This window comes from Solanum stenotomum, chromosome 1, assembly GCF_019186545.1.
Source record: "Solanum stenotomum isolate F172 chromosome 1, ASM1918654v1, whole genome shotgun sequence".
In the NCBI taxonomy this organism is placed as follows: domain Eukaryota; kingdom Viridiplantae; phylum Streptophyta; class Magnoliopsida; order Solanales; family Solanaceae; genus Solanum; species Solanum stenotomum.
Genome location: NC_064282.1, coordinates 3,405,812 through 3,432,138, shown reverse-complemented (window position 1 = coordinate 3,432,138; position 26,327 = coordinate 3,405,812). Strand labels below are relative to the sequence as shown.

Genomic DNA, 26,327 nt, shown 5'->3' with positions numbered 1-26,327 from the left:
GGGCTTGGCATTTGCCCACCAACAACACAACTCCAAATATATCCGATCTTATAACAAAAATACAGAATTTATAATGTTATGCACTTTTATAAATATGATAATTATAATAATTTTTGAATATTCATAAATTTTAAAATTATATTTTATGAGTTAGAACGCTATAAATTTACCCTCAATAAAATAATAAAAAAAACTCAACCTTCCATAATTACATATATTTTACCAATTGAGTTCTCAATCTTTGTGGGTATATAGATTCTCAACTTTTCCATTTCGGAAATAAAAATTGTGAGGTCGCCAATTGGTAAATTAATTAGTTTTTTTAAATTTAAAGAATAAAAGAGAAAAGAATTAACAGAGTACTTATATTTTCCTTGTTAGACAGTTGGTAAGAGGTTTTTTATCCTTTTCTTTACTCTGTTTCTCTTACGAAGTTAGGTTTACTTTACTTTGTTCTTTTTCCATTTTACCAAAGAATGGTGTCGGATTCCGTGTTGGTTGACCGGCTCCGGGAAATACTCCGAGTTTCCGACCTTGAAATTGCCACCGCCGGCACCGTTCGTCGGAGGCTTGAGGAGGAACTTGGGGTCGATTTACTTGACAGGAAAGCATTTATCAGGGATCAAATCGACCTTTTCCTTCGAATTCAGGTTGAAGAAACTCCAAAGAACGACGTACACGAAGCAGAGAATGGGAAGGAAGGTGAAAATGATGATTCTTGCTCCCAAGAAGAACAAGAGGAAGAACAAGTGAAGGAAGATGAAAATGGCGATTCTTGCTCCCAAGAAGAAGAGTTGGGTGAGGATAAGAGTGCCACAAGGTCAAAGAAGAAAGCGCGGTATGATTTCTTGATAAACTTTAATCCCAAAGTATTAAAGTTTGAGATTAATACTTAATTGATGTTGTTACACTTAGGTTCGGCATTGCCAGGAAAGTACTAAAGTGAAAGAATCTCTAGTTTTGCAAACCCCTAATTTACCTTGGAAGATAAATTATCTCCTTAATGGAATAAAATGGGTATAAGGGTATTATATAGATGATCAATACAATATAATCATATAACCGAACCCAACTAGTTTGGGATTGTAGCGTAGTTGATTGATTGATCAGTAATCCATCTGATTGCATTGATTCAATTTTTGATTTTGTGTCAATAAATTGTTCAGTGCTATCTAGTCATGTTGCTGGCAGACATTCTGTAGATAGAAGTGCAAGAAAAAAGTAATTGAAGGCAAGAATTTGTATGCTAATACATAATCTAAGTGCTATTGTTTACTGATAATTCTCACAAGTATCAGCAATTACATGTGATAGAGCAAAGCTACAATATGAGCAGCGAGAGAGCTTATGTGGCGTAATTTTGATCATCCACTTGTAATAGTGCTTTTTCTGATGTTGTTCATGTTGAATTGTTTTCAAATATTATTAAGTAGGTCTGAGAAAATGAATGGAGAAGCAAAGAAAAAAGGGGGATTTAACAAACCATGTGCACTTTCTCCACAGCTTCAGAAATTGGTTGGCGAGCCAGAACTTGGCAGACCAGAGGTGATGCATTACTTCTATGACATGTCTTTGTTATGATCCTTACTCTGTCTTCGATCTAATTTCCAGGATGCTTTTTGGTGATGTCTTTTTGTTAGTAGGTCGTCAAGAAGATTTGGGCCTATATCCGGGAAAAGAATTTACAAAACCCAGAGAACAAGCGGAAAATTTTATGTGATGAAGTTTTGAGTGGAATTTTTCAGGTCAAAAGTATAGACATGTTCCAGATGAACAAGGTGCTATCCAAGCACATTTGGCCCTTAAATGAGGAAAATGGTATTTTTACTTTCCTTTTGACGATTTCATTGTGGAATTTTTTGTAATATGAACCATTTTGCATCGTCATGGTATTGCTATAGTTGTTCGGAATATTGCTGTTAGGTACCTATATGATTGCAGAAGAGCACTGTGCCTATGGTCAGTTGTTTTTTGGTTCTTGAATCAATAGTTTCTTACTTTCCTGATTTATTGTATAATTATTTGGCATCACACCATTACGGGGTTAAATTAAGGGGTTTCAGCAGTACACATAGCAGCATGTGAAGAGGAGATACACGGATGCCCCAGTGTGGAGGTTGGCTATGGATGGATTCAAGAGAGGTAGCACTAGCAGTATACTTAAGAAATATTGGGAGACGTGAATAGACATGACATGGGGCAAGTGCAGCTTCCCGAGGAAATGGTCTTATATAGTAAGGTGTGTAGGATACAGATTAGGGTAGAAGGGGGTAGTTGGTAGGACTTAGGATCACATCCATACTAGTAGGTATAGTACTGCTGTACATACTAGTAGTCGTAATATTACTCTTGTAGTTTCTTGTTCTTCCATTTCTATTACTATCTACTGTTTCGTGTAGTTTGATTATTGTATTATTTTGTAGTATTGTTATGCTACTATCTGCTGTCTGTTGCTTCTTGTACTTCTATTACTTTTCTTTTATGGACTGTTTTCGTCTTGTGCCGAGGGTCTATCCAAAACAACCTCTCTAACTCTGAGGTAGAGGTATCGTCTGTGTACACTCTACCCTCCCCAGATCCACTTTGTGGGACTACACTGGGTATGTTGTTGTTGTTGTGCATATCAGCCTGTCTAGATTAAAATCTCTGCTTGGTAGTGACTTCAGAGTTGTTTGTGGCACTTCACCTATCATAACTATAAGACTCAGAACTCAACTTAGTGGAAGTGCTTGTGAAATCTTGTGTGTATTTAGGATACTTTTGTTTGACTTATGCAGGCACTCAAGTCAAAACTTCTGTGAAGAGAAGGCTACCGAAAAAAGGCAGAGTAGAAGGTGAGAATAAATTGCTTGAAGTGCAGAAAGTAATAAGCTTCGATTTCGAAATGCTTTCCGCTCTTTATAGGTTGCTTGCAGTATGGTGAAGCCTTTGCTTCAGCTTTTCTCCAACTAATGACATATCCATCATTTTGCTAAGTCAAATCTACAACTCTCAATTAACCAGCTTTAGATGAGCCAAAGCAGAAAGAGAAAAGGCAGAAAGGTGGAGGATCTGGTTTTCTTGCTCCAGTTCAATTATCAGATGCTCTTGTGAAATTCTTAGGTATTGGTGAAAATGCATTGCCGCGAGCTGATGTTATTAAGCGAATATGGCAATATATAAAAGAAAATAAGCTGCAGGTTTGTTCCATTTTCTGTTGACATCCTTTACTATCTTTAGTTCTTGTTTTGGTTTTAATACTCATTCAGTTAGCATATTCCTTTTTTATAAAAAAGTTGGCATTCATGTTTAATTTTCCAACTTATCTTACCTCTTTTCTTTTTAGTTCCTTCCTTTTCCGGGAAAGAATATTTTAAACCTCCTATATCTTTAATTATTTGAGAGCAGTACTGCTATATGGTATATGTATGTGTTTGTGTATAATTAGTATCATCTTCCTTCAAAAATAAAGAGCTCCATCTGATAACTTCTCTACGAGGCATGAATATTTCTTGGACATATGTCATGAATTAAAAGGGTATTGATCGTTATTGGAAAGGAATTTACTGTAGAAAATGGCATCCCTTAGCAATTATCTATTGGTTGCTTGCTAGGCATGTTAAATCACCAATCTCAGGATTTGACGGTGTGCTTGTTTCTTTCCAGGATCCATCTGATAAGAAGACAATCATCTGCGATGAAAGGTTAAAAGAACTATTTCAAGTTGATTCCTTCCATGGCTTCACAGTTACAAAGCTATTGACTGCTCATTTTATCAAAAAAGAAGACTGATATTGTGGCTTGCTTGCAATTGGCAATGAGGGTAATTTATCTTCTATCTGGCCCTGTTAGTGGTTGCTGCTTCTGTCTTAGTTTCTATGGCTTTTAGGTATACTTATTCAGCCATAGTATAGGAATATATGATCTTGAATGTTAGCAAAATACTACTTGGTATGAAGCATCCCCTTCTGCCAACGCAAAAAAAGAAAAAAATTTGAAGAAAACAAAATAGTTGTCCCTCCCCGGACTCTGATAAAATTGGAACAATGAAAAAACAAAATTGTTATATCCTTTTTTTTTGGTAACTGACTGTATTCTATAAATCACCAAGTGAAAACATTACAAAGCCATATCTTAGCAATCACTGCTAGATTTCTACAAGGTAAGTCTCAATCTCTACCAACTAGTACGTAAGCTTATGTAGGACTAGACTAGTTTCGTTTGGTTGGGAACAAGTTATCCCAAGATTAGTTATCCTGGGATAACTTACCCCGCCATGTATATGGGATAACTTATCCCATCACTATGATATAAATGGTGGGATAACTTATCCCAAACATGGCTACCAAACAAGATACAATAATTTTATCCCATCATTTTTTGCTAAGTACCTCCATTCCCTGCTTTTCTTATGATCCTTTCTGTCCGTACGGCGTAGTACATCATGTTGAAGAGTTGGATCATCTGCAGTTTTGCCTTTAGCATTCTTGATGACCCACTGGAGATAACCATTTCAAATGCTAGCAAGGATGGTCTTTTTTTCTGAACCACAGTACGAGCATGTTCCATAGATTCCTGGTATAGGAGCATTCTATTACCAAATGATTTCTGGTTTCATCACACGTTAGGCATAAAGAGCATCTTGTGTCCACTTCCATTCCCCATTTTGAGATCCTATCAGCCAGCATAAAACTAGCTTTATTCCTGTCATTTGTATGGTAATTTGGCTGATCTCCTATCAACTTCAGGTATAGCTGTTTGATAATGATCTTTCCTGTCAAGCTAATCTGAGGAATTCAATTTAGCCTAAATATCTTCCATTAAGAGACATTCTTTTTAACACGAATTACAAAAGAAAGGAAGACAAATAAATTGAAACCATTCAAATCTCCCGAAATGGGTGTTAAAACTAACAAATATTATTATCTTTACTAATTATTTTTCTTCCCTTAACCTTACCCGATTGATACCAAATTGCCTCGAATTCACATGTATTTTTCCATAGCGGCCTTTTACTCTTTTCAAAATATAAATTGAATATAATCAAAAAGATGTTTAATTAGTCACAAAATACACTTATTTCTTCTTCTTTTTTTAAAAAAATAAATAATCTACGCTTTTTTACGATTGAATTCATTGTACCTTAATTAAAGTACTTTTGAGAACTCGAGCATGAGAAAGAATGTAGTCAATACTCTTACAGGTCGCTTGGCGTGAAGGATTACACCAAATAATTTTGGGATTAAATTATAGTGCCACTTAATTTTTGTTGTTTGGTTGACAAGTCTGGGAGAACTTATCTCAGGATTAATAATTACTTAAGTGGTATAGTAAACTCGGGATAACTTATCTTGTGATAAAATAAGTAAATGACAAAAATATCCCTTTAAACCCTTTTTATACATCACTTTTCAGTATTTTTGTAAACAAATAAATTGTTCTTAAAATTTATAATTTGAATACAACGAACCAAACATTTGATAAAAAATAATCTTAGCATAACTAATTTCATTATAACTTGAATTCAACCAAACAACTCGTTAGGTCTTGTTGGCCTTTGGGCTTTTGGAATTATAGTCTCCGAATAGCTACATTGTAATCTAAAAAAGATTATCTACTCCAATTTAACTCTAAAAATTTGCTCAAATCTTCGAAAACTTTCAAACTAACTAAGATAGATGGGAAAAATATCACAATCAATAAAAAAAATTTAATGTGTTGGCTTAAAGTATTTTGCATTTGACCAAGAAGGAATCATGATGCTGGAAAACTACTGATTTGCATGCAGCAATAATATGATTCAATTAAGCATGTGATGCAAAAAGAGGAAAGAATATATTTTTTTGATTTAAGTACTAATTGAAAAACAAAAGATTAATTACAAATTACTTTTGTCATAGAAGCATCGAGTTTTTTTTAAAAAAAATAATTACAATTCTAAATTTAGTAAGAGGTGCATGTGTGGTGTGGCATGAATGAAAAAGCCCAAATAGGTGATGAAAAAAAGAAGATAGCAAGTATATTAGAAATGATGAGTGGCGTGACTTAAATTGAAGGACAATAGTGTTGAACACTCCATTTTTCATCACATTAGGTTTACTTATTTTGTCCCTATGAATATTCACATTCATCACTATTTTTTTTTAATTTCATAAACTAAAGTTTAAGAGGTTTGTTAATTAGAGAGATTACGCTTCAATAATATATTTTTGTAATCTTATATATCATTCAAAATTGAATCGAAACCCTCTTCCTTTTTCCAGGATAAATTGGAGCATACTGTAGTCTATAGTTTTCTTTTTTGATTTTATCCCTTCTTTTGGGATGCTTGAACGGTAGATACATACGGTGTAAGAATTTTCATTAATGAGGTTCAAAAAATTAAAAAGTTAGTCCGAAAAAGTTATTGAGAGTTCAATATCTACTATAGTTATATATAAAAAAGTTCAAATGAATCCATAGACGTTTTGTGGGAAGAATTTTAGGAGTATTTGTGTTTGAACCAGTACAAACGTCTTTCAAACAAAAAAAAGTTTTCATACATTATCATTTTTATTAAAATAAATAAATTTATTTCTCTTACTAAACGTATTTGATGTAAACAAAAGGAGAAAATGACAAAACGGTCCATTATGTTTGTGGATAGGTTTAATATGTTCCTTAAATATACTCTCGAGCAATATTGGTCATTTAATTAACTTTATTAAAAGGGGCATCTTTGGTCTCCATCAATTTTTTTTAAAAAAAATCGTTTGTTAGATTTAACAAGAGTTCGTATTTGGAGGTGTAATTTTCAAAAACAAAAATCTATTTTGTTATCTATTTTTAGTACTTGGTATAGCTTCTTGGTGTAATTTCTACTCATTTTTTTTTATAAAAATTAATTCAGGTATTTTTTATGTAAATATAATGAAATTACTTATTTCGTCTAAAAGAAATAGGATAATAGCTAATTTTATGAAACATCTTAACCATATGCTATTCTTTTCTTATTCATCCTATCTAATTAAACAACCCCTTAATCTATAGTTTCTTGAGGTGCAATTTCTACTTATTTTTGTATATTTAGATATTTTACATAAAATAATGAAATTAATTATTTCTTATAAAAAATGAAATAATAACTAATTTCATGACACATTTTAAACCCATAAGCTATTATTTTCTCATCTCCTCTTATCTCGCGTATCAAGTAATTTCTCGATGCACAAGGATATTTTTGTCATTTGGTCTGGTAGAGAGTGAAGACAAAAGGAGAGAATTTGTGAAGATGGGTGGGGGGCCGTCGCATTTAATGGTGGAACACCGCCGTTAGATATGCGGCGAAACGATGCGACTAAGAAATAGCCGACAATTCCACGTTTTTATTGGATTCCTATGGAATCTCGACTTCTCTCGAGACCCCACACTTTTTTTGTAATTTTTTCACAGCCCATCAATTATTGCAATGCTGTCTGTCACTACTACTAAGTTTTTTTGTTTTTTTTGGAATATAGACAACAGTTTGTGAAATGTTTTTTTTCACTATATATATATTATTTAGTCTATTCTAATTAATTTCTGTTAAACGATTTATTTACTCTATTATTTTACTCATGATATTCTTGAATTTGAACGGTCACCGTTCAATGTTCCAGCAAGTTCTCTCACGTTGATTTTTGTGATAATTAATTAATGATAATAATTTAATTGTTGTTAAGTACTTTCTCTATCCAATAATAATTGTCTACGGAGTATTGAGTTTATACACTTTTTAAGAAATTATAAATATAAGAATAATTTTACTACATCACTTTTTTAATATAATAAATACAATGTTTTGAAAATATAATAAGGGAATGACTATAATTACTGATAATGGTAAATCAAGAACTAAATGCAAAATTATCCATTGATTTCATAACATGGACAAATATTGATGGATATCCCAAAATAGTACTCTATATGTCCATAATTACTTGTCCATTTTTCATTTTTTAGTTGCCCCCAATTACTTGTCCATTTTGATAAATCAAGAAAGAACAATTTTTTTTTTACCTATTATACCTTTAATTAATTACTTTGAAAAATGTAGAATTTCTTGAAAATTTTAAGTTTTAAATTCATCAACTTCATAATTAATAGGGGTAAAATGGTAACTCACTATGTCAATAATTGTTTTCTTAATATGTGTGTAAATTCAAAAGTGGACAAGTAACTGGGGACATAGAGAGTATATGTTATCACTCTTTTGTAAATATTGATGAAGCCTATAATGATATTAGATTCAAAAACAATTAACTCATGTCGATAAAGACTTTAACGCTCTTTATTAATGTGTATATACTCCCTCTGTTCCTATTTATATGTCACCATTTTGGATTTCACGTGCATTAAGAAACTAAGTAAGTTTACTATTCTACCCTTATTTAATTTTTTTAAAACTCAAGTTTTCAATCAATGAATATGAATTAATTTATTTTGATTAATTAATTTAACCGATGAACATGTTTACTTAGCTTTTCTAAGTTGATCAAATGTATATTTTCAAGGCTAATCACTCACGAGGGTAAAAAAGGAACAATATGATAATTTATGCATTAATTTTATGAAATGACAAGTATTATGGACCAACTATTTATAGAAAGGAATGACATATAAAAAGATACAGAGGGAGGGTATTAATTATCGCTAAAAAATATTTTTACTGTGGTGTTTGAAATATTCCGAAAACTAGCAATCCGTGTTAATTTTGCTGAACTGTGACAACATGATGAATACATTAATCTCGAGTCTTGACTAATAAATTTATTAAGTCAATAAAGAAGGAATACTAGCTAGATGGTATAATAATACTTTTGCTCAAAGTTATAATTTTCGGCTGCTTAAAAGTGGTACATTTAGCTTTAGGTCTCTAACCATAGAGGAAAAAAAGTAGATTTTTTCTTCTTCTATGAATTCATGAGAATGATGATAGAGGGAAAAAGTTACAAGAATTATATCATTGGACATGTTATGCAACCTGTAAAGTTGGGTAGTAAAAAGGGGAGAAACAATTATGAAGTCAAATTTAAGAGGAAGATAAGAAGGGGGGCCATAAATAAAAAGCATAGAGTAAATTAATTCTTTTAACAACACTTCGAAGAGGCGTGTGCTATAGAATCTTATATCGATTTTTATGGACTTTTTGGTCTTTTATATAATCTCAGGACGAATATAATGTATAAATATTTGAATGTGAATTATATATATATTTCAAATTGTTGTAGGAACTTATAAACTTTAAATTCTGAACCAACTATTAAACTTTCGTAATCCTCATCCATGAACTAATTTTTAGGTTGAGTTAGAGTGTAATATTGATTTCTTATTAGGTTATTAGAGTTAAAACTCATCTTAATTCTTAATTAATTTATTGAATGTTGGGTCGTCCCTACACTACATTATACTATCCACGCTCTTGAAATGTCTTGTCTTGGATGTGCAATGGGGTACAGTCACCCACATTAGTTCTTGATAGGTATTGATCCCTTTATATGATTTTTGGGTAATTTTTACTTCATAAGCTAATTATTGTAGATTTAGAGGTCATTTGGTAGAGTGTATTAGCAAAAATAATGCATGCACTAATTTTGTGTATTAGTTATATCTTGTTTGGTACACTTTTTCATGCTATGTATAACTAATGCAAGCATATACATAATGACAAAACTAAGTCTTTATTAAAATATTTTTCAATACTTTTCCACGGTAAACTAATGCTATTCTCAAAACGTAAGCTTAGCAAATTGCAGTAAAAAGCATATAGATTATTGCATTTGTTAAGATTTTTGATGCAGAGAACTTTTTTCTTTTAATAAAATATTTTTGAAAAATTAAAAAATGATGCTGCTCCCTGTGTATTTCAAAGTCAAAACACAATTGACAAAAGGGTTATAAAGGGGCACAATACAATAGAGCAACTGCTTCTAGAAATAATAATAATAATAATAAATATTATTGCTTCTAGGGAACGAGTTGATCAAAAATGAATATTGAGCACTTCAAATAACTAATTTGCTGGTGATAGACTTTGAGGCAAGGTGAGGGTTAAACGATGAGGTATTCAAATGACTTGAATTACCGTTAATTAATTATTTTGGAGTGTAATTATGAGTTTCAATTTATTTTTACTATACATTTGACATACTTCCAATCTTAGAGTGTGATGAGTAAAATTATTACAATAAGTTATTGCTTTGTGACTCGAATTCGTAATTTATAGATATCATAGAGAACTTTATCATTACTCAAGTGCTTCTCTGGATCCTTTCAATGTCAATATGTGGTGCACGCACAAAAATAACAATATAAGTTTGAATTTTAAATAAATCTCTTTGCCAACTTTTCTCAAAAACATTTTAAAGTAGTACTAAAAACTATTTATCTTATTTTTGGGGGAAAAAGAAGAGTTAATGACGTTTAGCAAAGAATTTTATTGTGATTGTTAATTTTATTAAAGAACCATGTTGCAAAAGAAAGTGCACAGAATAAAAGAATGTCGGGTATTTTTGTAAACAAATATTTTTTTAATAAATTTTATACAAGGCTTGCTATTTTCAATATATCAAACTAAACAATATATAAGAAATAATGCAAGCATTACTAATACTTGCATTACTAATGCATGCATTACTAATACATCATATTCAGTATTATTTTTATACACTTTGTAGACTTAAGTTATCAAGATTCATTTCTTTACTAGCGTGATGAGATAGTCATGAAAATAAAAGCTCTTTTATTATATAAATTCAAATTAATCGAATTAATAAATTTAAATTAATCAAATTAGTAAATATAATATTGAGACGATAAATATGATTCATTTATTTACTAGCGTGATGAGATAGTCATGAAAATAAAAGCTCTTTTAATATATAAATTCAAATTAATCGAATTAATAAATTTAAATTAATCAAATCAATAAATAGACGAGAAATAAGAATTCTTGGAAGGACTCGAAAATATCACCAACAAACAATCCATAATTGCCACCCAACCACTCGTGGTGGTGGCGGCGGCTTGGTTAGTATGTCAAATGACAAGAAGACCCTCATGAGAAGACAAATACTAGGGATATAGAATAGAATATTTTATATTATATTACACTAATAAAATAAAAGGAAGGAATGTAGACAATGAGGATGAGATAGAGATGAGTCACATACACATATAATGAATATAATGAATAAATAATAGTAATAAATATATATAGATGATGATAATGATAAAAATGGGAATGAATGATAAGCTTGTCATCACGTGAAAGATGCTTTGACATGATAAGGACTTAGTTGTTGTTGTCCTCTTCGTTTGCACCATTGAATAAGGGCATCTTATTCTTTCTACAAAAATATTAATGTTGCATTAAGACGTTTCCTTTACATGATGAATCTTGTGTAGCAAATTAATCCAACCAAACAAAACACTAGATATACCAACCCTTTTCCACTTTTTTCATTCCTTCTTCTCACTTTAATTTAAAGTAAAGTGAATCCTCTTTTCCGTATCAGGATTGTGATAAAGTCATAAATAACTTTTTCATCTTTAGTTAGAAATTTTACATTCAAGTCATTATTATGAAGTCACACATCTTTATAAAGGAGTGTTTGATCTTCCTTATGTGAATATGTATTTAATCGAGTTCAATACAAATACAAGACACTAGAAAACAATCCTCTTTCCCCATTTCCTATAATTTTCCTTCACTAGTTATTTAATATTCGAAATTTGTAACTTATAAATCATACCGTACAACACATTAGTTTGGTGATCATGTCGTGCTCAATCAAATAATAGATCATGATTACGATTTGAATCGTCTCAAAAACTTTGATATGTTTACTCCTTATTTAATAGGATAATGATGAGTATTTGTCTTTTACTGATCGAACAATTGGATGATAGTTGAGACTTAAAATTTCCTTAGAAGAAAAAAAGGTTAACCTCTAAAATGAATTGGTTTTGATCAATTGTTCCAAATTTATTGTCGAGATATTTTTAAGAGACAAACCCTACTTTCTACAGGACCTCTTAGAATGAGTCATTGAATAAATTGGATAATTAGCTCCACCTTACAATAAAAAGACAATTTTTTCTTTTTAAAAGTTCAACCATTTTTTATTTTTTTTTAAAAAAGTCAAGGTAAAATTGTAAAGGAAAAATGATCTATCTTTGTAAATTTTTTAATAACGTGGACAATATAGGACGGATGGAGTAATATTCTCTCTCGAAATGCGTGCACACCGAAACCCTTTAAAAAAATTCCAAGTAGAAACAGAATAGTAGTTTTAGTAGAAAAATTGTGAAGAATGAAGGGCGCTTAAGATAAGATACCATTTCTTGGATTCTAAAGGTAGAATTCAGATGCCATTTTCTTCTTGGCATCTGCCCTTTTGAGGTTCCCCTTTTCTCTATTTTGATACTTATATTAAATAATTATATTATATTATATAGTACTTAATATGGAAAAGAAAATGTGGAATCACAAGTTTAATATAAAGTCTTTATTTAATTGTTGAGTTCTTTTATCTTGAATTGACTAAAATTAACAAGTTTGGTGGATGGGAAGGTTGTGACCTTTTGACGTGTGTTTTTTTCCATCATTAGGCTTGTGCTGTTTGTGTGGAAAAACAATATAATTAAATAGTAGCAATGCATAGTGGCAACTTTCAAAGGAATCTAATGCTCCCTAATTTGCTTGACCAACTAATTTAATCTCATGACTTTATTGCCCCTCATTTCAGTATCCACAAAATTAAATATCTTTTTTCCTTTTTGAAAAATATTTCTTCATCAAGTGAAATGAGTCTTCAATACGCAAATTCATGTCAAATTAAGGTTAAGGACGATAAAGGTGGATTTTTAGAATTCAAATGCATCAATTTAAACTATGAGAAAACTTTTGAATTTTATGATGATTTTTTATTTTGCACTATATTATTTTCTGTTTTTTTCCTATTTTGTCCTTGTTAATTCATTTAATAGGAGATAGTTTGGTAAAATATCTATATCAATGATTATTTTCTTAATAGGTCTGTCAAGTTAAAATGTAACAAATAAAAGTAAACGACGGTAGTAATAAATAAGTAAAAGTAAACAGGCTGAGGCGTATCCAAGGAGGGGTCACCGGGTTCACATGAACTCATGCTCTCTTCCCGAGATCATATATAGTAGTGTTATATTTTTAAAAAATATTGAAATATAGATGTGTGAATCCACACTCGGTGTATCATATAATGCGATGATGACTGAGTGCACCTCTCTACGTGAGGTTAGAAATTTGAATATTATATTTATCTTGTTTTATTTTTCGTTCAAAAATTAGATAACACCCGTCTAAAGGGTTATTGGTAACATTTTTGACATTTTAATTAATTTTGGACCTATAATATTAAAATTTTTACGATTTTCACTAATAAGAACCTAAATGTTGAACCGATCAAATTTAAATCTTAGATCAACCTTTTTGTAATAATGTTCTCATCATCTTGAAATCCTGGATACACTAAAACAGGAAGGACTAACAAAGGCGAAGCCATGATTAAGATTTTGGGGGTTCTAAACTTCCTTTACAACAGTCAATCAATTTGTTAGGGGTTCACATATATATATATATATATAATTTTCTAGTACAAATATAAGATCTACGAAAAAGTTATTGGGTTCGTTCGAACCCACAAACCCCACCTAGCTCCGCCTCTGAGGACTAATATGAGATTAATTTAAGAAAGAAGGTGGTGTGGGATTCTCCTTTGTTTTGTATTAATAACTCATAAGATGGGAATCTAATTGGTGTAAAGACTTGTCATTAAAAGTTAATTTTTTTCAAAAAAGAAAAGGACATGTCATTCAATATGAGACGTGCAAATTAATTCGAGCTAGGGTTAGGGAAATGAAAAATGTATGGACATTATCTGTCCCACCCCATAATTATTAATCTAAGATTCCTATTCCCAGGCAGCACACTATTCTACTCTCACTTTTTTTTTATAAAAAAAATCTATTACAATGAACCGTATCGTTAATTTTATCGCAAAATAATCCTTACCTAATTAAATAAACTAATTGATGAATAAAATTTATCTATCGTTAATTCTTATATTTAGTATAAATAATCAACTAAGCAACTTGTGTAACTCAATTTTAAAATATATGCAATTTCTTCTAATCAAAATGCTGTTATCACTTCTCCAAAGTTATAGCAATATAAGAATATATTAATCCTCCTCAAAAAATTAAAATGATCTAAGTGTTACTTGTTTTGTTATTTATTTATGGGAGTGTCAGTGTAATTATATTATAAAGTATAGGTATATGAATAAGATTCTTTATGTGTACTCCAACTAGAAATATGTACTACTAATATTCCCAAGAAAAATGGATGATTAAATAAAGAATAAAAACATGGAGTGATCTAAACGTCAACACATAATAGACGCCGTTACACTTAAACGTTAAACCCCACCTTCTCCCTTTTGAGGGTCACCCCCTTAAACAAAATTCTTTTATCTCGATAGGGAGAAAAGTATTTTTTTTTAAATTTATTTATTTATATTTGATTCGTAAGTAAAAAAAAAAATAAAAAAAAAAATAAAAATATATATATATATATATATATATATTTATATATAATTTAAATAAATATTATGAAAGGTAAAAGTGATTGAAGAGTTATGGGTGATAGAGACTATGAAAATGGATTGAAGATAAGGTGTGTTGTCAATCAATATGAAATGTTATTTGTAAAATTTGTTTTTTCTACTCATATCAGAAAATTATTTTCCTTATTTTTAAAAACTTCATTTCGCTAAATATAAATTTTAAATCAATGAAAAAGATATTCATCCATGCCGAACGCCACCTTAGTCCCCAAAATTTCATCTTTTAGTTGCAGTCGTTAATCCCTCACCAGTCACCCTCCCACCCCAAAACAAACAAACAAACAAAAGTTTAATCATTTTGTGGATAATTTTAAGTAGACATACTTGTATAAGTATTATTTACTTTAACGTGTGCAAAACTTGCCAGATATGAAATTATCACTTATAACCCAAGAAAAAAACAACTTTAAAGAATTACATCTAACAAATTGCACTGTTTATTATTTTTTTGGTAAATAGAATAGTTATTATATATATGCGATAAAATAAAAGGTTGTTAGTTGGAGTAGGCGTGGACATGATATGGTATATACCGAATTATGAATTTTTGACCAAAGTAAGCTATTATAAAAATCAATTTACTAAAATAATACGTTTTTTTAAAATTTTACAAAACTAGTATAAACGTAGTTCACAGTAATGTTTTAGGTATATTTTATTCAAAAAATTGAATAACAAAAAGACAAAAATCTGACAGAGTAAACAAACATAAAACGTTATTGTCAGTAACGTTTTATAATTCCTTACTCTGAGGCACGTTTTACAGCTAAAACATGACTCACAGTAACGTTTTTCTGGAATGACTGAAAATTAAAAAAACAATCTTGTACATGCCTCATTCAACTTTATTAAACTTTCCACTATTAAAATGAATATATATATTTTACACATATATATTCATATAAAAATTTCTCTTTTCTTCTCTTTTCATACATAGATAATACTTTTGCAAAGAAAATAAGTTGTGAGGAGGCTTTACTACAATATCAATTAATTCCTTTGTCTCTTCTATTATGATATAGCCATTATATTTTTTTTAATAGTTGGTTTGCTTACTTATTACATCAATTTAAATCTATTTTTCTCATTAAAGTTGTGCGACATTCTTGAATCATCCTTACGTGTGTTTATTGACCCTTAGAAATCCTTTTAAATTGATCATTATAGAATTGTTGATGAAATATTTTACACATATACAAATTTTCTTTTATCACAATAGAATTGGTCATTACTCCAATAAATTTTGGAGAGAAAGCTAAAGATTACTAAGGCTTTTGTTTGAGATCCTAAGAGTCGAAGTTTCCAAAATATATTATATATTTACCTAGTAACTTTCTTATATGTGTAGTTATATTTTATGGCTATACTATATTTTATAAGAGAAAAAAAAATTTAACTTCAAGAATCAAATTAACAAGATCTCATCCATTCATTTTAATATATCATCTTGATTTTTATTATCAAAAATCTTATTAACAATTATAAAAATTTAAATAATTTAATTCAAAATTCTAATTTTTTTAAAAAAAGATCTATTATTGAAAAAATAATTTTCACTCTTTGGAATAAAGATTTAGTTTGCTTATGGTAAATAATTTTTATTAAATAAAATATTTAATTATAACTCATATTATTATATAATTAAGATAAATTTGGAGGGACAATTTAGACCATTGAAATTGGGGAATCTAAAGATATAAAATATGCGACGACACGAAATATACCTTTCAGGTTATTTATATACGCCTTTCTTTCTTTTCTGTCAAAACCCGGCGTTGTTTAACAGAATCTTCTCCTTCTTACCCCCCACCCGCCTAATACCCCGTACCCCTCCACTTTCCCTTCTTTTCTTTTCTTTTCTCTCTTTATATATATATATATATATATAGAATTAATTATCTTCTCTCCTTAATTTCTTGGGGTTCCATTTTTATCGATTCTGAGAGCAACTGAAGCAATAAGATTCAATTTTTTTGTTTGTTGTAAAGATCTAATCTGAGATAGTGGAAGATCTGGAGAAATGGGTTCGATCCCAGCAGAATTGAGCTTAGATTGTAGACCTAGTTTTATTCCCAAATCTATTACTGATTTTCTTCGACAACTTTCTTTGATCCGTAATGTTCCTGATAAACTATCACAGATTGATGATTATATCACCAGACTTGAAGATGAAATGAGGAAAATCGATGCATTCAAACGCGAGCTTCCCCTTTCTGTTCTTCTTGTTAAAGATGGTTAGTTTCTATTTCTTTTTTCTTTAGTTTTTTCATCAATTATAGTGATGGGTTCGATGTTTACTGTGTTAATCAACTTCCGATGCTTTTGGGTATTGATTATTTTGAGTAATTTTTTGTGGGTAATGTTTTATTTGTCATGTTTTCCGTTATTGATGCGTTCGACTGTTTTTTCTTTGAGCTGAGGGTCTAGGTAGTGGTGAGGTGTGTGTATACTTTACTCTTCTCAGACCCCACTTTGTGAGATTACGCTGGATATGTTGTTGTTGTTGTTATTTCATTTGTCAATTGTCATGCAGTTTGGGGAAGAAAGTTGATGTTTGAAGATTGTAATTGTGTATATGTTGTTGTTTGTTTATGAGAAGTATTGTGAATGGAAGGATTGAGGGTGTTAATTATTTTCCCTTTGGTGATGGTTGTTATTGCAGCGATTGTAGCTCTAAGAGAAGAATCAATGCAATATAGAAAATCGAGAACAGAACCAGTATTGGAAGAATTTATCCCACTGAAGAAGAGTTCCCATGAAGATACTAAAGCTGAAATTATTAAAGATAAGGATAGTAGAGAAAAGATGAGCTGGATGAGCTCTGTTCAGCTCTGGAACAGCGAATCTCACTGCGAAAATACTGATGAAGTGATTAATAAACAACCATCTAAATCAGAATTGAAAGTGGTGAGAACCTAACTGACTTGATTTTCTTAGTATAGACATTGAATTTCTCAGATTGTTTCGTGTTCATATTTGCTGATCAGTGCGTTTAACTCTTTGTTAGGATACTCAGCGATCTCCTGAAGAAGGAAATAGTTCAGTAACTGAAGATCCATTCCAATCTTGTAAAACCATGAATGTGGGAAAGGCATTTTCAGTACCTTTCAAGGGGTATTCTGGTTTCTCAGTGACAGCGGTTAGGAAGGACAATAAAGATGAACTACCAGGATTATCACTTCATACTCCTGGAATTACGAAGCTGAGGGAGGATACTGTGACTAGTGGTTTGAATTCGAAACACAATGGTAGCAGAGGTGGATTATCTAGTGTAGCTGGTTGCCAATCAAATATAAGGGCTGGATCACTGGCTCAGCAGCAGTCTTCTAGAAAGCAAAGAAGATGCTGGTCACCAGAATTACATAGGCGATTTGTTGATGCACTACAACAACTTGGGGGTTCACAAGGTTTGAACTTTATTCTATTGATGTGACTTTGTTTGCAAGAATCTGAATTAGGAGAATTTAACTCTTGATTATTGCATGGACTATTGGAGCCCTGTGTACATTTTCATGAATGCATGATTTACAGAAGTTAGGAAATCAACGTCTTTTCTATACTGAAAGTATAGTCCTCTAGTGAAACTATATATAAAATGATATGCGAATAGCTGCCAGAATCTTGAAACAGCATTGAATTAAACATTTCCAGATTAGTTGTTCTGTTAGTTTTCAACTCTTTCTCATAATCATTCCGACTTGTTTGCAGTTGCAACTCCTAAGCAGATTAGAGACCTTATGCAAGTGGATGGCCTAACCAATGATGAAGTAAAGAGTCATTTGCAGGTGAGTTTGAACTCATACTATTTTGTGAAGTACCGTTATGTCTTTGTTTGTTTATGAATTGACCATATTAATAAATACGTTTATATGATTTCAGAAATACAGGCTTCATACACGAAGAGTTCCAAATTCACAGACTCAACCAGCAAATCAGTCTGGTGTGGCTCTAGGAAATTTATGGATGTCCCAAGGCCAATATGGGGAATCCTCAAAGCAGAGCAGTTCACAATCTGGTTCCCCTCAGGGTCCTCTACACTTGGCTGGTAGTTGCGGAGGTACTTCCACGACTGTGGGTGATAGCATGGAAGAAGAAGATGATGTAAAATCCGAGAATCACAGCTGGAAAAACCATGTTCTCACCTCTGGAAAGATTGATGTATAGATCTCCACCATGAATTTTGCAGATAAAGATACATTGGAGAAATTAATTACCATAAATCGATACCCTATATTATACTTATATATAAATATCTTGAGAGAGATGTGAAATTTTGCAGGATTAGATCTCCTTTTCTTTTTTTTGTCTGTGCATTTCGAACCGTGTTCTAGTTATTTGTTGTTTCAGTATAAGGAACTTGAATTTAAGTCCCAACACTTGAGAAATGAAAGAGCGGTGCCTCTCTGGTATCAACTACTATTACTACTTGTTTTAAGTTTCTGTTAAGAATTCTTATCATTGCACTTCAATTTCTTGATGTTTTAACTTTTAATGATATCAGGTTTAGTTGACTTATTCTTCTCCAAAGACTTCTAACATATACTATATTATCTTTGTGAATAGATTTCTTTGATCTAAAGAAATATGTGGAATTTATTTTTTTCCTTTAAGAAAGTGGAACATAGATGTCTTCTAAGATTAGGCAAGACGAAAATCACCAAACAATAGCTTTTGTCTTCCACAAGACAAGGTCTTGGTCTATATTCAAAATCTTGAAATTATGTCTTAGTCCGTGTCTAGACCCCGCTTCGCTCCTGGGATTTCACTAGATATATATGTGTGGTGTGACTTGAGAAAATCAGACCAGTCACTCAATTCACGAATCAAAAAAAGAACAGAAGCATCTTGTATTAGTTTAGTGTCTAATTTTAAATATTGAAATTCATTTGGCAATCATGATTTCAGGGGGCTGTTTTATGTGGATCAAAAATTAATTTGTGTAGCAGGTATGACCTGTTAGGGATATTTCCAATTATATCTAACTAATAATATTATTAAATAAATATCTAGGTTCATGTTCTTGAAGAATCATCAGATATCTTGTGAAGTAAAATAGACAAGGCAAGATTTGGTCTTATCCTCTGTAAGATACTACCTATTATAAATATATCATAAATTAAATATGCTGTCTGTTTTCTCATTTATTACAAGCATTAGGTAGTTCCCTTATTTTCTATTTAAAAAATAATAATTATTATATGGACCACTTTTAGTCCTTCATGACAGGTGTAAAACAAACACTTGTAGACATCAAAAAGGAATCTAGCATTTTTTTTGAAAAAATAATTCATCATGCAACTAAAAAAGAAAGAGGAATCAAGAGAAAAAGGACAATGAGAAAGATGATAAACAAGAAGCAAATTGGTGTAGAAAAAAAAGAGGAGAATCTATATACATACATATAGAGGCAAAGAAAGAATAGTCCAAATTAATAGATGGAGTTTAGTTGAAGGATCTGTGATTCTATTCAATGTTCAACAAAAAATCTTGTGGGGTGTCCTAAAAAGAACAATTTTTTCTTGGCTCAAAAATATTCCTTCCTCTGTGTCAGAGCAATCACATGAAATTAATGTGTTGTGTGAAAAAAATAAAATGGGGAGGGTGAGAATTACTCCCTCCGTATATCTTTACTTGTCCACTATGTTATTTTAGAATGTCCAACAATACTTATTTAGTTTATAAAATTAATGAATAAATTACCATATTGTGTCTATTTTACCTTTGTTATTAAATATTATTCATTTTTCAATATTTACATGGCTTATATTTATAAGGGTGATTAGGTAAAATTATCATTCTCATTTACTGTTTCTTAATCTCTGTATCAAATTAATCGTAAACAACTATTATTAAACCGAGGTAATAGTTCTCTGACTTATTTCACTTGAGAAAAAATAAATCTAAACCATAAATATTTTTTTTTATCCTAGATGTTTATTACTCCTTTCGTTTCGAATTAAGGGAATTTCCAATCCTACACTCTATTTTACTCTTCAAATATAGAGTTTTCTATTTTTTCAGACAAACAACTCCAACCCAATTCTCTATTTTACTCTCTAAAAAAAAATCTTTTTCTCTCTCCTTAATATTATATTATTATTTTTATTTCATTCTTATTTTCTTATTTCATAATATAAATCCTTTAATAATTATTTTATATAATTTTCATGTGATATAAAAAAAAAATCAAATTTTTTATTTCATATAAAATTATATTTTATTCAAATTTTTTGAAGTAACATAAATTGCAAGAAAATATTATATAATATACAAATTAATGTACAAATTCAAATAAAAGTGAAATACAATTACATAAACACTCAATTTTCGAAATTATTATGTTGCTCCCATAAATTCTCTATTAATGCATTGAGGAGTTCAAAATGAGCATTTTTGTCCTTAATTTTTTTATGTCTAGATAAAAATTGTTCAAATCGGAGATACCACCATTTTTGTCTTTGGAGTTGGAGCCTCTACGACATCTTGAATTGGTGCATTAAGATCATGTTCATCCTCAATTATCATGTTGTGCAGTATATACATGTAGTCATTATATCATGTAGAACTTCCTTTCTTAAAAAACGTGACGGTCCTGCAATGATTGCAAAACTCCGAATGCACGTTCAAATCTTTTTAGCATGATTCTTGTTTCATCGCGAATTAATTATTATGTTATATATTGAATTTTATCTTGTATTTAAATTATTATGTTATGTATTGTATTGTTATCTTGTATTTAAATTATTATATTATGTATTGTATTTTCAAATTAAATTTGCATCTTATCATTTTAATTTTGTGTATTCTTTATAGTGAAAATTAATAATAAAATCAAATTATATTATTGACAAAAATGAAAAAAAAATAATATTAATTCGGGATGGAAGTAGTATATATTAAATAATATATTTTTTAAAATACTATATTACATTTAAAAAGAATTGTGAATATTAGTTATTTAATTAATGACATTATATGTAAAACAATATGTTAATTAGAAAGTAATAGAAATAATAATAAAACAATCAAAAAGTGAAATAGAGAGTTGGAGAAGTACTATTCACCTCTCTAAGTATGAAGAGAATAGAGAGTGAGGTGGGTTGGAGTGCCCATTCTCTATTTACTCTTCAAATATAATAGAGGTGGGTTGGAGATGGTCTAACAGTCACTTTCCAATGAAGTTTCTTCGATTAAAGTTTATCTCAAGCCAGCATTATAAAAAATAAAAAATTTCTCAAAAATAAAAAGAATTTCGAAAACTAAGATGTGTGTATATATATATATCCAAAGAGTGTGACAAAAAAGGTCAGTTTCAGCAGCAAAATAATACAGAAAGAATCTTTATGTACAAGATATGGTTAGTGTGCCCACATAGATTTCTTAATTATTTTACCACTATTTAGTGAAAAAGATCTGAGTGAAAATATATAATCCTCTAATAAAATTACCGACACTCTAGTAACTATGATTTACTTAAGCGTAATTTACTATCATATTTTATGTAGTTTTGAATATATAGTAACTGTTTTTCTTCAAAAATATCAAGAAAACGTTATATGAATTCTTACAATCAATTAAGAAGATGTATAAATCCTCGTACATTAAAGTAAGCTATTTTTTTTAGTGGAGGAAAAATACAAATTCTCATTTATGAATTTTATCGACACGTGATTGTGTCTGAACATTTTTGGATCATTAATTTCTCCAAAGATTATAAATTGATCGTAGAATGAATACATTTCATTTAATATTTACATAATATTAATTTCAAAATAATTGAATTGTTAGGGTGTTTCAGTTTCACACCCTTTAAGAAAAGAAGATGAAGACATAAATTAGATATTGTTTTCCATTCGCCCTTATTGATTATTATCAAATTAATCTTTAGAATAATTCAAAACAATTAAAGTTTCTTAAATTTATTACATAGAAAATCCAAATGAAAAGTTAAAAATAGAATAATATTATAAAAGTGATTTTGAAGATTAAACAATTGAATTAATTTGAAATATGAAAAAATGTCTGAACAATCAGTTATTTTGAAATGGGGAGAGTAATCATTACTTCCTATGAACTCTTTTACTTGTCCAATTTTGACTTTTTACTTGTCATTTTTAATAAATCAAGAAATGATAATATATTTTTTTTACCTATTATATCCTTAATTTATTTAGAGAGTTAATGTTTTCGAAAGAAATAGAATCTCGTTAATGAATAAATTGATTTTGAAATTCTATCAATTAATAGAGATAAAATGATATAGGAGTATTTATTATGTCAATTATTATTTTTCTTAATAGATGTGCCAAGTCAAAAATAAATAACTAAATATAGAGTATTTAATAGTTTAAATAGACCTGTGATAACATGTAATGATGCAATGGTTAAAAACATACTTGAAAATTATTTATCTTTTCGTTGATCTAATATTTTAACTAGTTTTTTTTTAAAAAAATTATTAAAACACACATGGAAGTATTTTTTTTAATATAAACGAAGTGATAGTTTAGATAAGTAAAGAGAATAATTGATAGTTAAAATATGAAATTAGTATAAAAATCTTATTTTAAATTTGTTTTTGATCATTAGTTCTTCTATTTATCTTTTAATATGGTGAAATTTTTTATACACGTGAAGCGGTGAATTCTCAGTATAGTGATTGGAGGTGTTCCTTACCTCTCTAGAATAGATACTCTTTTAATATAATAGCCAACAAAAAATATTTGTAAAATTAATTTAAGTTGGACAAGTTATCTCATGATCTCTTACTCAATTATCTAATTTCAACTCATATTATTCCAAACAATCTTTTAAATAATTATATAGGCACTTTACTTAAAATCTATCATTTTAATTCAACTTGCTTATACAACATTGTTGGATATGAATTAATGTCAAAATTGCTCTTCAACTTGCCAATTTGCTTAAATATTAGTAACATTTTATAATTCTGCTTCTTTCATCTGATTTCTTAGTGTCTGATATTTATTTTAGACTCTATTAATTCATATTTTAAGAGTAAAACACTTTTTATAAAATCGTAAAAAAGTTTTCCCATATTTTCAAATCGTGAAAGAGTGACCCAACTAGGTTGAGGTCAAATCCATAAGAAATATGGGACAAGAAAATAAATAAATGAATAAACAACTCTTCCATTAAGAAATGGGCAAAAAATGGTTTTGTTATTATTTGTGCCTCTTCATCATTCTTGACCTCTATCCACCAAACAAGTCGTTATCGTACTTTCAGAATTGTTAAGAATATCTTTTTTATGTAGCCTTATCACTTTATTGTTTAATTCACATTATAAAATGTTAGCTTGAAATTAGGTGCAAACAAACTGGCATGTTACATCAACTTCACTATCTATTCATTGTGAAATAGCTTATTTAACAAAAAAAATAATAATCAATAAATAAAGAACATTAGCTAGGCAACGTGACTTTATGACATTGATTAATCATTATATATAAAAAATGATTAATATATTCAAACATTTTAACATCTTTATGAAAGTCGAGAGGATATGTTATTTTGTCAACTTATAATTGTCGTTGGTGTTAAAATAGCCAATCTTTTTTCTAATGGACAATCTTCATTTTTGAAAAAAATGAGAAGGGTATTTGACAAACATATAAGAGTAAAAACATATAGATATTATATTTTCTGACAAACTTATAATAGTAAATTAAAATCTAGACAATCTTCTGAAAACATTTTTGAAGATAAGTTTCATGAGAAAAATTATATCGAAACAAACCATAACAATAATATATCTAGCATAATTTTACAATGTCCAGTTCGTGTGAGGGGAGAGTGGTGTGATGCCTACGTAGATTTGCCCCTACCTTGTGAGTTGTGAAGATAGAGAGGTTATTTTTGGTGGACTCTTGGATCAAGTACCGCATATACTAGAGGTGTCAAAAATGAGCCCAACTATAACTAACCTGCCCAATCCGTCCAGAATTTTAAGGGTTTGACTCAAGATAATTTGATTGGGTTCAATCTCAACAAGCCTTAACCCATTTCAAAAGAATCATCAATTGAGCCTAATTTAATCTCCAATTTCAACTTTTTTATGACTATTTATTTGCATTGATTTAATGTATGTTCCTATATATGAATTACTATGTTATTTTATATCTTTTAGGATTTTATCCATCCATTTGCAACTTCTTTTTTTTTAAAAATAATCTTGAATTGAAATTCAAATTGTGGTTATAAAATTTAAATAACAATATATTAAAATTATCGAGATTAAACGGGTCAAATTGTGCGGATCAAGACCCAATCCACTTTTAAGCCCATTTGAGCCCAAACAAACTTGGGTAGTTTAGAACCCAAATCAATTTCAATTTCAACCCATTTTAATATCTTCAATTTTAATTCAGCCCGCATATTCAACACCCCTAGCATATACAAAACAATATAAAAAAAATACATGAAGAAGTTATATGAAAAATAATGGAGAACAAATTGCATATGGGCTGGGCTTGAAATGTTATTAACCTAAGTGATCGCAATAATAGTCCTAAAGTTAGAAAATAGCGCTTCCTTGAATAGTAAACAGAACTTGGAAGGGAATGATCTTGGACTTGCATATGGGCTTTCAGAAGAAAAAGAAAAAAAAAAGAGCCCATAAGAATATCAAGTTGAGTAATTCTACTACTATGGGAAAATTAGCAATTAACTCATAATACCTAACATAATTAGTCAAAATATCAACATTTTAAAATATTTATTTAAAATGTCAACATGACAATATTTTGGAAAATAATATGTATTCAGATTTTAGTATTTAAAATTAATTTTATTTATGAAAACAGTCCTATATTGGACCAAATTCTAAACCAATAACTGTTTACAAAGAAAAAAAAATTAAACCAATACCCATTATCCTTCTTTCTTCACCTTTCACGTTTCTACCCCCACCTTTCACGTTTCTACCTCTTTTTTCACGTTTCTAGATTCTCTTTCTTCAAGGTGCTCACAAATTGTTCATCAAAATATATATTTTAATTCAAGAAATTTTCTCGATTGTTAAATGTAATCTCTTTATTAATTCAAGCATATTTCTCGATTGGCAAGGTAATTTCCATTACTTATTTTGATTTGTTGTTTAAAATCACCGATTATGGTGTATATTCCGGATTCTATATATTACGGATTTCCAATAGAGTTTTTCGAGTTTTATGAGATTTTGTTTAGATATTCATCAAATATTTATGATTTTCAATTTTTTTGCGGTTTTCTTTTAATTTTTCAGATTTTGTAGAATCTAGAAATTCATATATATGTTTATTTTGTTTGATATTTAATACATTTTAATATTTGATAATATCGATTTTCATGCAAGTTTGTTTACATATTCATGTAAAATTTATGTATTTTAGATTTTTAGTCGGTTAAACAATTTTTTTTCAATTTTTTTTTGATTTCGTTTTAATATTTCAGATTTATTAGAATCTACAAATTCATTCATATGTTTATTTTGTTTGATTTCTAATACATTTCTATTTGCTTTTAGGGTTTTAAATTTGGGGAAACCATTTGTCTGTCTACAATGTCTGAATCAACAATTTATTTGTGTATTCATTCTATCTATATATCAACAAGTTTTACATTTTTTGTTTTTACATTGTTTTTCAATCTCAATTAGTATAC

At 29.6% G+C, this 26,327-nt stretch overlaps 2 protein-coding genes across 3 annotated transcripts; both read left to right on the top strand.

Moving 5' to 3' along the window:
• The first annotated feature begins 388 nt into the window (after positions 1-388).
• LOC125876018 (upstream activation factor subunit spp27-like) lies at positions 389-3,832 on the top strand. Of its 2 annotated transcripts, none has more exons than XM_049557115.1 (6): positions 389-838; positions 1,431-1,545; positions 1,644-1,818; positions 2,778-2,834; positions 3,004-3,179; positions 3,646-3,832. In XM_049557115.1, the coding sequence occupies exons 1-6, from the start codon at positions 477-479 to the stop codon at positions 3,769-3,771; spliced, it is 1,011 nt and encodes a 336-aa protein (XP_049413072.1). In that variant the 5' UTR covers positions 389-476; the 3' UTR covers positions 3,772-3,832. The 2 variants fall into 2 exon arrangements, with proteins under 2 accessions (XP_049413072.1, XP_049413081.1); XM_049557124.1 differs by having other exon boundaries at positions 390-838; positions 1,434-1,545.
• Positions 3,833-16,440: 12,608 nt separating this feature from the next.
• On the top strand, positions 16,441-19,076 carry LOC125875985 (transcription factor HHO6-like). The gene is made up of 5 exons (XM_049557075.1): positions 16,441-16,897; positions 17,326-17,570; positions 17,671-18,070; positions 18,372-18,448; positions 18,543-19,076. Exons 1-5 carry the CDS (start codon positions 16,684-16,686, stop codon positions 18,825-18,827), a joined length of 1,221 nt encoding a protein of 406 aa, XP_049413032.1. The 5' UTR covers positions 16,441-16,683; the 3' UTR covers positions 18,828-19,076.
• The last annotated feature ends 7,251 nt before the right edge of the window (positions 19,077-26,327 follow it).